The sequence below is a fragment of the Mobula hypostoma genome, chromosome 7 (assembly GCF_963921235.1).
Source record: "Mobula hypostoma chromosome 7, sMobHyp1.1, whole genome shotgun sequence".
NCBI classification, from domain to species: domain Eukaryota; kingdom Metazoa; phylum Chordata; class Chondrichthyes; order Myliobatiformes; family Myliobatidae; genus Mobula; species Mobula hypostoma.
Window position 1 is genome coordinate 150,698,180 of NC_086103.1, and position 12,048 is coordinate 150,710,227.

The window sequence follows — 12,048 nt, forward strand, 5'->3', positions numbered from 1 at the left end:
CTCTCCCCACTGCCCAAGATTTTTTTTCTTTCAGAATCTTATTCAACCCCCAAATAAATGCTGCATTTGAATCTATGTACAAATACTATGCCTGGCAATGCATTCCAGACCTTGGCCGCACTGAGTAAAAGAAGTTTCCCCTCGTGTAACTTTTTTTTTGCTTAATCACCTTCATTTTCTGTCTCCTATATTTCCTATGTTCCCTCTGCAATGAGACAGTTTTTGCTTTGTTGGAATCCTTCATGATTTTAAACACTTGATTAGATCTCATCACAACTTGAATTACCAGCTTCCTTTGTTCCATGTAGAACATTGCCAACCTCTCCAGTTTATTCACATATCTAAAGTCCCTCATCTGATAAACCACTTCTACTGTTTCTAATGACTTTACGTTTCCTAATATGTGGCATCCAGAACTAGACACAATATCTCTGATGTAGCCCAGCTAGAAGAAAAAGATGGACAAACATAGATTATAAATGCCTGGAATTTGCTTCCAGGAGAAGTGGTGGATTCAAACATTGTAGTAACAGTGAAGAAGCATTTAGACAGATACATTAAAAGGCAGGGAATAGATGGATAAGAATCCTGTGCAAGCAGATGGCACAGATGGGATTACCATCATGTTTGGCATAAAATATTTGTGAGGCAAAGGGCCTATTTTGGTGCTGTATTGTTCTATTGGCTTGAACCACTGTATTATCAATTGTAATTGTAACATTGTTTCATTTGTAATATTTTGCCTCTGTCTTTGGAAAGACTATGTTCTTGTATGCAAAGGCGCAAGAGTAATGTCTGTGACCATTTATAACCAGAGTTCAACTGCATCTGGAATATTGTGTCCAGTTCTGAATCCTGTATGGCATTTTAATCACTTTATGAACTGGTCTGATACTTTCAAAGTCCTGTACATATACAGTATATGTTTGTATCCTATATCACTGGTTCTCACTCTTGCAAGCAAAATGTAACACTTCATTTTTATCAGCGTTACATTTCACCTACCATTCTGCTAGCCGGATTATATATCCCTATTACTGTCTTATTCACAGTTCACCATTTTGTATTATGTGTAGATTTGGAAATTGTGCACTCCAGCTCCAGATATTTATTAAGAAAAGCTGTGATCCTAGTACCAACCCACTACTCTTTTGTTCTTTCTTTTGCAATCATTCTTGTGTTGCATACCTGATATTCCATTCATGCTGCCGTGGCATGTTTTATTCTATGGCCTTCAGTTTTAATTCCATAAGAAATTACTATGCCATGCTATAAAATTTATAGGACAGCAGCTATTTTGATTCAGCTGAAACTTATTAATTACTGTTGACAGCAAACTCGATGTGCATGCTGAATATTATTTTCAAATTGAGTACTGATTAAATAATTGCAAGTAGTGGTTTGTAATCCTGCATTTTTGTACAGATAATGATTATTCCTCACATTGTAAGGTCCTAATCATAAATTGAAGACTGGTTTTAAAAGACATAGCTCGTATTTAATAATTTAATTCCTCACCTTAAAAGGTAATAGGTAAGCATAACATTGTACTTTTGCATTAATATGTAATTGTATGTACATTAGACTTTCCATAAGCTTTTATGATTTTCTTGTTGCTTGATGATTAAATGATTATGGAACTGGAAACAAATATCGTTCCCAATATTACTTCTGCTTGTTTAAACTGCCTGTTTTCTTTATTCACAGCAACTTGAATTATGTCAAAGACTCTACAAGCTCCACTTTCAGCTGCTACTGCTCTTTCAGTCCTACTATAAACTAATTGGACAGATCCACGTGGTCAGTTCAATGCCAGAGGTAAAACAAGTTCTTTTGTGATTAATGATGTGGCAAATGTTAGAATGTAATGTATGTAATGTAATTTTGTAGCATTTAATTGATAATTGCCTTATTATGGGAGTCTGCTCATTTTTATATAAGCAAAGATTTGTTTGTCATTCCAAACTACTAAATTGTATTTTTCTTTTCTTTTACCATTTTGTTGTTTCTATCCTCTTTGGATGTCTGCACTAAAAAAACCACCCCCAGAGGTTGGAAAAATGACTTGTTTCAAAGCATTGCTCGTGCTATCCCTGAACCATCCACTAGAATGGGTGTAAGACCAGCATGTGATGATTCCTTGATCTTACCTCTCTCCCTGCAGCTTGGTGCACAGCTTCCATTTAGCCTGGAACCTGTCAAACTGTATTTTATGGGGAATTTTGGGGGCATGATATCTTATTGCACCTCAAAGCATTGCTGCTATTTTCCATTCCCCCATTGTATTGCAGTATTACCGTGTTAACAAATGAATTCTGTTTTCTCTGACCTAAATTAACTCTACCAAGTACTTTGCTTTGAAAATTAAAAAAAAACACAAAGGAAGTTAATACAGGACAAGTTAATACAGGCCAAGTACAGCAATTTTTGAACTGAACAGTTTGATTTTAGCTTGCTGTTGCATGCTGTCCTTCTTGACAGTATTAGACTATTTGTATGGTGTAATTTTAAAATACACAATGCTCTTGCACATTCCTGCAAGTCAGTCTGTACATGTGCTTACCTCATGTGCATTAATCCTCCAGTCCATAGCTCTGTATGAGATGTTGAACTTTGCTGAGTATTGGTTCAGATGATATACTGGTAGAGAGGGCAGATCTGGCTTATTTTTCAAATCAAAAATATTGATAAATGTTCCATAATAAATGCCGTAAGTTTAATGAGTGTATGTTTGAAATTTGGGATTTTGTAGATAAATCAGATCTTACTAGATGCTATATGTCTGTGCCAGCAGCTAGCTTTTATACTCATTTCTTACCTATTATCTGTAACAACCTGTGCACTAATGCAATTTTTAATGTTATTCATGGGTTTAATGTTACTTTTTTCCATGTACTCTCTATACTCGTTTAGGCATTCATATTTGTTATATCCAATTTTACCAATCAAACATAATTATTAATGTGTATCAATCCCTAGCAAAATTCTTCTTAAAAAATGACGTAGCCATTAATATTACCTTCTGTGCAACTTAGATTTACCAAAAAATATCAATATTACTTAATGCTTCATAAAGTTTGATTATATAATTACAATAGCTTACATAAAACTGTTTTTATATTAAATTTACTAAAGTGTCTAAACCATCCACTGCTTCAAGGTCAGTTGAATTCAACAGTATAGTGGGTAATGCATTGAAATTGGTCTGTATTGTCTTATGGTTGAAAATTAAATGTAAGCATTAGTCTACCACAACACAGAAATCAATAGCAGTGTAAATAGTAGAACTAATTAACCCTTTCCTTATAATACATGTTCACGACATTGCAGGCTGCTGCTGTTGTCGATGAGATATCCTGATGAAAATCTACTAAGTATGATCACCACCCCCCCCCCCCAGGACCCCTCAGTTAATGGTAGGGGTCCATGGCATAAAAAAGTTTGGAAACCCCTGTCATTGTAAGATCAAGAGAGAAATGGCAGATGAGAAAAAGATGCACCTGGCTCTTCTAACAACTTCTATAAACATTACAATTTATATTTTGTAGAATAGATTATAGAGAGGACAAACTTTACAGAAAAAGCAAAAAATCACTCCAACTATGTTCCAAATCTTAACAAGTATTTCTTAAGTAATTAATAGACAAAATATGATGGTTGTAAGGTCTCAATAATTGTTTTCAGTAGAAGCAAAGTTGTAAATAATAATGTAAACACAAGGTAAAAATATGAAACAGCAAATTTTTGTACTCCACCAAATTTGCTTATCACAAATTTCACAGCCAATTTTTGTACTGCATCATTATTACCATTCGTAATTAACACAATTTATTATTACTCATGTTGATTTTTGTTCAAGTACACATTTAAGTAAACGTCAAAGGATACTTTGTACAATTTATAGTAAAATCAGACACATTCAGCTACAATTCATCACTTGAATATTATTGTTGTAGTGAATTCTTCCTGGTATTTAGTATGGATAGTTTTCAGAAATGATAAAGAATCCAGAGTTTTAAATTGCAGTGTTGTAAAATGTTTGGATTTCCCAACTTCCTAATAATTATGGAAGGTAAATTTAGAAGAGAGAATAGAATGCTTGTAATTTATATCTGTTTCTGCACATGGTTTTGCTAGGTCTTGCTGTGACTGCAGAAAGAAATTGAAGCACACGACCTTCATCCTTTACCAATTTAGTTTGGAGCTCAAAGGGAATAGACATGAATGAGTAACCTGGGGATAGCTTACCCTTCCCTTCTTCTCAGCGCTTTTCCCAAAACCGTGCTTAAAATCACCTACTGCTCCATGGCATATTAGAGCATGAAGTTGCTTTGCCGCCATTTTGATGAAACTTTATTGTAAATAAACTTACAAGCATTTATTTTTCAGTAACGCTAAAATACTACCATAATGCTAGAGTTTGGTGGTAGAGAAAGGTCTCAAAGTGAAACTCTGTTGATTTTTATCTTGTATTTGTGTTTATTTACTAGCTATTGAATATGTCAAAAGAGCTGAATGATTTGAGAGATAACTTGAAGGAAGCCTCAGCTCTAATAGCAGCTGAACCTAGGAAAAGTGAATCCACTTTGCGTGGTGCCACATTAACTTCCTCAGAAGAGGCTGTTCAGTCCATGTTGGAGTGTCTGAAGAACAGGGATCTTAAAACTGCTCTGCGACAAGTCAGGGATTACAGGTTAGCCTTTTGGACGTATTAGTTTCAATTTCAGAAATTACTTTGATAATATTCTCTCATAGTAGCATTATGTCTAAATAACTTTTAATGAGATGCAAGAACATTTAGACGAAAAAAAATAGTAATTCTGTTGTAACTCTGACATTTGTACAAATTGGGAAATTCTTCCAAGCACGTCCAGTTGTGGGGTCCAGATATTTGATGCAGAATACGGAGAAACGGATCTAATTTCCTTAACAATATTCTTTCTGGGTGTTGCCCATACTATTGAATCACATATTTCCACTTATAATAATTCACTGGCCGCATAGGGAAACCGGTTTTGATGGTGTTCCATTCACTACAGTGGCTTGATTTGATATGCACTTCTATACTTTGCCACAGAGTTATCTGGAGACTGATTGTTGAAATCTTACAGATATTGGTTGGTGAGCATGCAATTTTCATTTTCTGATGAGAGCTTTTGGGCTTGATTACATTTAAGAGAAAAGGCATATTATCTAATTAAAATACTATAAATAGCAGACTGAACAGACTTGCAGAACATTTTTAAAAATGTAATAGAATTGTTCATTAAAGGTAATGAATTAATAATAAGGTTTGAAAGGTCATTAATAGGCAAATGAGGCTTGTTGTCTGAAAAACACGTAGTCATATTAACTGCCAGTGGCACAGTTACCCACTATGGTCAATTTTCTATACCCTTTCAACAGTAACTTTTCTTTGATGAAGGGGAATGAAAAGATGCATCATATATTGATACAGATTATAAAATCAGGTTTATGCCAACTTGTGCCTACTTGCAAGCTCATTCAACAAATACCATAATAATAACAGTTGCACAAATTGCAGTAAGTATTACTATAACTTTGAAAATCTCATCAGACCATCTGTCTACATATCAATAAATTTTTTATGCAGGAATCATTGAAGCGCATCTTTTAATAAACTCTTTTGCCACAGCAGCAATAACAAATGAAACATTTGAAACATACTTTGAGGAGGGAACGTCGATTCAGACCATGAGAGGCCCATGTCGGGCATTTTCATGCCTTACAAGGCGCAGATTGGAAGTCTGTGTGGGGCATATATACTTTGATAATAATTATCCAAAAGTTGTTTTCCGTTTGTGTATTCTGGGGTAGTTGGCAGTGTGGCACAGATGAGGGCATTGCCTAATAAACTCTGGCGGGAGTAGAAATGTGGATATCTTGGGAGAGGACAGCAACTTCCCACTCCACAATACTTCTGATCCATGAAAAGTACAAACTATGCATCTGCTGTGACTTAGATAGTACCAGTGCCTTCAAAACTTGAAAGCAGTTAGCTCCCAGGTGGCAGCAATCCATTCCGTGGTGGTTTTCCAAGAGGAATCTGCTTCTGGATAACAGTAATCAGAGCAAACAGGGTCACCATTGAAGTTCCATCAGAGTTGAAACGCGCTTCAACAAAAGCCTCAACATGAGCTTACAGCGTACAGTGAAAATTATGTTTTTACTTCAAGAAGTTCAGAATAGATTCTGAAAGCTAAGGCACTCTAACCAAGCATGAACATTTTGATGTATCTTCATCAACCTCATATCCATGGTGCCCTAACATGTTTAACATTGAAGTCCTTCAGGACTGTACTCGAGTAATCTCTTCTTCCAGTGAAATGATCTGACTGGTGTCAGGTACCTCTCCAAGTAAAATGGATCTGTCTTAAGTCCTCAGTTCCATTATCTGAGCTTTGCAGTGTCATACAATGGTGAAACTTTCCTTTGAGGCTCTGTAAAATCCAATTAAACAGCATGGACACATATAAATATGCAAATACACCCAGACAAAGCTCTCATTATGAGGTGGGAAGGTGCTTGCACACTTGGGTATCCGTTGCAAGCTCAGTTGCCCAGATATTGTGGTCTCAATCATGACCCCAGTGAGGTGATTGTGCACGCCCTCAGATAAAGCTGGCATTTCAGCAGCACTTCAATGATAATCGTTCTAATTTTCCTGCTGCCACCTGCTCATCATATCCTTTTCAGTAGTCTTACTACACTTCAGGGACAAAGGATGTGCCTTCTTCATTCTACCTCATCCGCAAGAACATTGAAACCGTGTTTAGTGAATTAGCCACATATTCCTTCCCTCCTGAATGTTGACATTTAAATTGCAATAGAATGTGCTTAAAATTAATTAATTATTAACCAATGCAGATTTATATTTAATGTAGTAATGACAACTTCAAAGGCCTTTGCATTTTTGAACATGAGATCTCAATCACAGAGTGATAGAGTTATAGAGCACAGAAATGTACTCTTCAGCCCACCCACATCCATCCCAACCTTTTTGTCTATAAGCCTATATTAGGACTTGATTCTTCCCTATTTCCCTGTTTAACTGTGTGTCTAAATTTCTCTTTAAAAAAATATGATTTTGCCTAAATCCACCATCTCCTCTGGTAGCAAGTTCCAGATAACAACATGCTTTGGGTAAAAATTAAGTATACACAATGAAATGGTTACTGTAAAAGTAAGCACAGTGAGGCAAATGGTCTTCTATTTATAAGCAATCTAACTCCCTCTGGCTTTTTTTTTAGCTTTCCACCATTATTTTGCAAAGGGTTAAATATTAACAATATACTGCAATTCTTAACATCTCACAACCTATAAATAAATGTCATTCTTCTTCCAAAAGTTAGGTATGTTGTTTCCATAAACAGGTAAAAAATCATGAACATACAAAGTGATATTAAGTCTTATGAGTGAAGATGAAAATCTTTTCCATAGACAAACAGGAGCTAATCAGAACATGAATATTCCAGCTTCAGTTTTCAGATTAAACCACCTGTGGGTAAAGTCAAAGTTAAAAGTAAAATTTATTATCAGAGCACATGCATGTCACCACATACAACCCTGAGATTCTTTTTCTGTGGGCATACTTAGCAAATCTATAGAACAGTAACTGTAAACAGGATCAATGAACAACAAGCTGTGCAAATGCAAGAGTAAATAAATAGCGATAAATAACAAGGTAAAGTGTCCTTAAGACCATCGGTTGTGGGAACACCAGAAATAGAATGAGTGTAGTTGTCCCCTTTTGTTTAAAAGCCTGATGATTGAGGGGTAGGAGCTGTTCTTGATGGAGATTGGAGGTTAAGCTGAATAAGTATCAGGAACTCATTGCTACAAGTATGTATGTGTTGGATTAGGCCAGGATTAATCTTAACTATGAGTTGCTTCGTCTCCTTGAAATCAATTGACTACCAAGTAGGGTTCCAGGGAGTAAATAGTGCCTGTGGATATGTGTGTAAAATCACTTGCCTTAAGGACTGTGAAGAAAATGAAGGCAGAAAAACATTCAACATTTATAACTATGTATTGGCCTTTATATACCAAGATATTGAGTACAGGAGTTAGATGTTATGTTAAAGTTGCACACGACATTGGTGAGGTCTAATTGGGAATAGTGTGTAATTCTGGTCACCTAACTACAGGAAAGGTATCAATAAGATTGAAAAAATGCAAAAAATGTTTACAAGATATTGCCGAGACTTGAAGAACTGAGTTATAAGCAAAGGTTGAATAGGTTAGAACTTTATTCCCTGGAGCAAAGGAAAATAAGGAGAGATTTCATAAAGGTTTACAAAATTGAGGGCTAGATAGGGTAAATGCAAGCAAGCATATTCCACTGAGGTTGAGTGTGACTAGAACTAGTGGTCAAGGGTTAAAGGTGAAAAGTGAAATGTTTAGGGGAAACATAAGGGAGAGTTTCAGTTAGAGGATAGTGAGAGTGGAATGAGCTGTCGACAAAAATGTTGGATGTGGGTTTGATTTTAACATTCAAGAGAGGCACTCTACAAATATGTGAAGAGTAAGAGGATAAGATGTGAGTGAATAGGACCAATCAAGTGTGACAGTGGAAAAGTGTGTATGGAACTGGAGGAGATAGCAGAGATACTTAATGAATACTTTGCTTCAGTATTCACTGAGGAAAAGGATCTTGGCGATTGACTTACAGTGGATTAAAAAGCTTGAGCATATAGACATTAAGAAAGAGGATGTGCTGGAACTTTTGGAAAGCATCAAGTTGGATAAGTCGCCGGGACCGGATGAGGTGTATCCCACGCTACTGTGGGAGGCAAGGGAGGAGATTGCTGAGCCTCTGGCAACGATCTTTGTATCATCAATGGGGACGGGAGAGGTTCCGGAAAATTGGAGGGTTGCAGATGTTGTTCCCTTATTCAAGAAAGGGACTAGAGACAGCCCAGGAAATTATAGACCAGTGAATCTCACTTCAGTGTATGGTGAGTTGATGGAGAAGATCCTGAGAGGCAGGATTTATGAACAGAAGGCAAAGAGTGGTTGTAGATGGGTCATATTCTGCATGGAGGTTGGTGACCAGTCGTGTGCCTCAGGGATCTGTTGTGGGACTTCGTGATTTTTAAAAAATGACCTGGATGAGGAAGTGGAGGGATGGGTTAGTAAATTTGCCAATGACAAAAAGGTTGGGGGTGTTGTGGATAGTGTGGAGGGCTGTCAGAGGTTACAGTGGGACATTGATAGGATACAAAACTGGGCTGAGAAGTGGCGGATGGAATTCAACCCAGATAAGAATGAGGTGGTTCATTTTAGTAGGTCAAATATGATGGCAGAATATAGTATTAATGGTGGAACTCTTGGCCGTGTGGAGGATCAGAGAGATCTTGGGGTCCATATCCAAAGCTGCTGCGCAGGTTGACTGTGTGGTTAAGAAGGCATACCGTGCATTGGCCTCATCAACAGTGAGATTGAGTTTAAGAGCCAAGAGGTAATGCTACATCTATATAGGACCCTGGTCAGACCCCACTTGCAGTATTGTGCTCAGTTCTGGTCACCTCACTATAGGAAGGATGTGGAAACTATAGAAATGGTGCAGAGGAGATTTACAAGGACATTGCCTGGATTGGGGAGCATGCCTTATGAGAATATGTTGAGTGAACTCGGCCTTTTTTCCTTGGTGTGTTGGAGGATGAGAGGTGACCTGATAGTGGCGTATAAGAAGATGAGAGGCATTGATCGTGTCGATAGTTAGAGGCTTTTTCCCAGGGCTGAAATGGCTAAGACGAGAGGGCACAGATTTAAGGTGCTTGGAAGTAGGTACAGAAGAGATATCAGGGTAAGGTTTTTTTATGCAGAGAGTGGCGAGTGTGTGGAATGGGCTGCCGGCAACAATAGTGGAGGTAGATACAACAGGGTCTTTTAAGAGACTCCTGGATAGGTACATGGAGCTTAGAAAAATAGAGGGCTGTGGGTAACCCTAGGTAGTTTCTAAAGTAAGTACATGTTCGGCACAGCATTGTGGGCTGAAGGGCCTGTATTGTGCTGTAGGTTTTCTATGTTTCTATGATTGCAAAAGTTTGGATAACTACATGGATGGATGAGAAATTAAGGACTATGGTTCAGGTGAAGGTCGGTGGTGTTGTGTACCGTTCAGCTAGGTCTTCTAATAAACAAACTACAACAAATTCAGAATGGATCACATTATTAATGCATTTTTTATTTTACCTGCAAGGGGAGGAATACTTCTAGCCAAGTTTCATCTGGAAAAATAGCTCCAATCTTGTGTTTCAAACAATGCACTTTTATACTTTTTTTTAACAAGAACATTAATTAGGTTGCTCCATTATATTCCTCCATTATCTTTATCTTATCTCGTTCTGACGTTTGATCTTTAGAAATGCCATCCTGTTTCCCTCTGTTGTCAAAACATCTTCTCCGGCCATATAATAAATTTCTTGTCATAAAAAAACAACTACCTCCCATAAAATACAGTTTTCGCATGCAAACCAGCAAAGTATCTTGGGATTTCTTAAAACTTCAGGGTTACAGATATATTTCCACAATGGGACTAGGCAAAATAATATTTTGGCACAGATTAGATGGGCCAAAGTCCAGTTTCTGTGCTGTAGTACTTTGTGGCTCTGTGACTATCATCTGAAGAGCATTTGATGGCTTTGGCCTGTATTCACGGCAATTCAGAAGAATAAGGGGTGACATCATTGAAACCTATTGAATGGTGAAAGGCCTTGATAGAGCAGATGTGGAGGATGTTTCCTATGGTGGGAGAGTCTAAGACTAGAGGACACAGCCTCAGAATAGAGAGGCATCTTTATCCAGAGATTAGTGAATCTGCAGACTTTGTTCCCACATGCAGCTGTGGAGGACAAGTCTTTATGTATATCTAAGACAGAGGTTGATAGATTCTTGATTGGTCAGAGCATGAGGGATATTGGGAGGCGGGGGCACGGAGGCAGAAGTTTGGGGCTGAGGGGAAAAATGAATCAGCCATGATGAGGCAGAGCAGACTCAATGGGCCAAATGGCCTAATTCTGCCCGATCTTATGGACTATGACTAAGAAAAAGGAACAGATACTACAAAATGGCTAAAGATGTTACTCTGGTATTTTATTACACAAAGACAATTTAAACAAAATAGTAAGTTTGACATAACTGTGACTTTCAATTCAAGTGGGTGCAGGTCATCAATAACTATCAGTTTTATAGTCCCAAAATTTTCAACCCTGCATTGAATGTTTGCACTTGCTTTCAACTGAGCAGGAATTTAGATATGAAGGTTATATTTTGCATAGACTGACTGAATGCACAGTACATGTGCATCATCTAGGTTAGTGGTAGTTCTGGGAAAAATTAGTCCAGAAGCCTACTTTTACTAGCAGACTGTGGGTATTAACCACAGATTTAGAGATGCATTTTGGTTAAGAGGTCAACCATGATCTGATTAAGCAGAGTTAAAATAGTGAATAATCAATCAGGATGAAAAGAAGCTGTAGCTCCCTCTACAAAGGAAGTTTTAAGAAATGTTCAATTGGCTGTTTTGCTTTTGCAGCACGTTTTGGCCATTCATAGTTTGATAGTGCATATTTCACATTTAGGAAAATGACAGTAGCAGGCAGCATAAAGCTGAAAAGGAGTTCCAGCCACTTGGTACAAAGATTTCTTATGACAAAATAGAGAAAAAAGCTTCAGAAAGGTACTACAAGATGTTGTCAGTGGACTTTGTAAATGTACTTCATCAACAGCACACTGAAGAATAATGAATACAGTACGTTTGCTGCTGTGGGGTTGATGATTGAAAAACGAATCTTGGAGGAACCTCATTTTAATAGACTGAGTTACAGTTTAGCTGATGTATTTATCACCAGTAAGAAAACTCAAATGTATAATTAGTTGGAATGTTAAATGGAAGGAATTCTGGTAGAACTGTCTGTTTTCCTAATAAGTTCTACCTATACTTCACAACTATTTGACTTTCCATAACTGGAAAACCAGTAGAAACATTAAATGATGTGTCAATATTTTCTTAATAAACCCTCT

The 12,048-nt window shown here is 37.2% G+C and overlaps 1 protein-coding gene across 4 annotated transcripts in view; it reads left to right on the forward strand.

Moving 5' to 3' along the window:
• LOC134349656 (protein furry homolog) overlaps positions 1-12,048 on the forward strand; it is a 293,846-nt gene that overhangs the window by 280,128 nt on the left and 1,670 nt on the right. For all 4 annotated transcript variants that reach the window (XM_063054280.1, XM_063054282.1, XM_063054284.1 and 1 more), the window contains 2 exons: positions 1,708-1,818; positions 4,491-4,693. In XM_063054280.1, the coding sequence (XP_062910350.1) occupies positions 1,708-1,818; positions 4,491-4,693 (314 nt within the window). The remainder of the gene's footprint in view (positions 1-1,707; positions 1,819-4,490; positions 4,694-12,048) is intronic.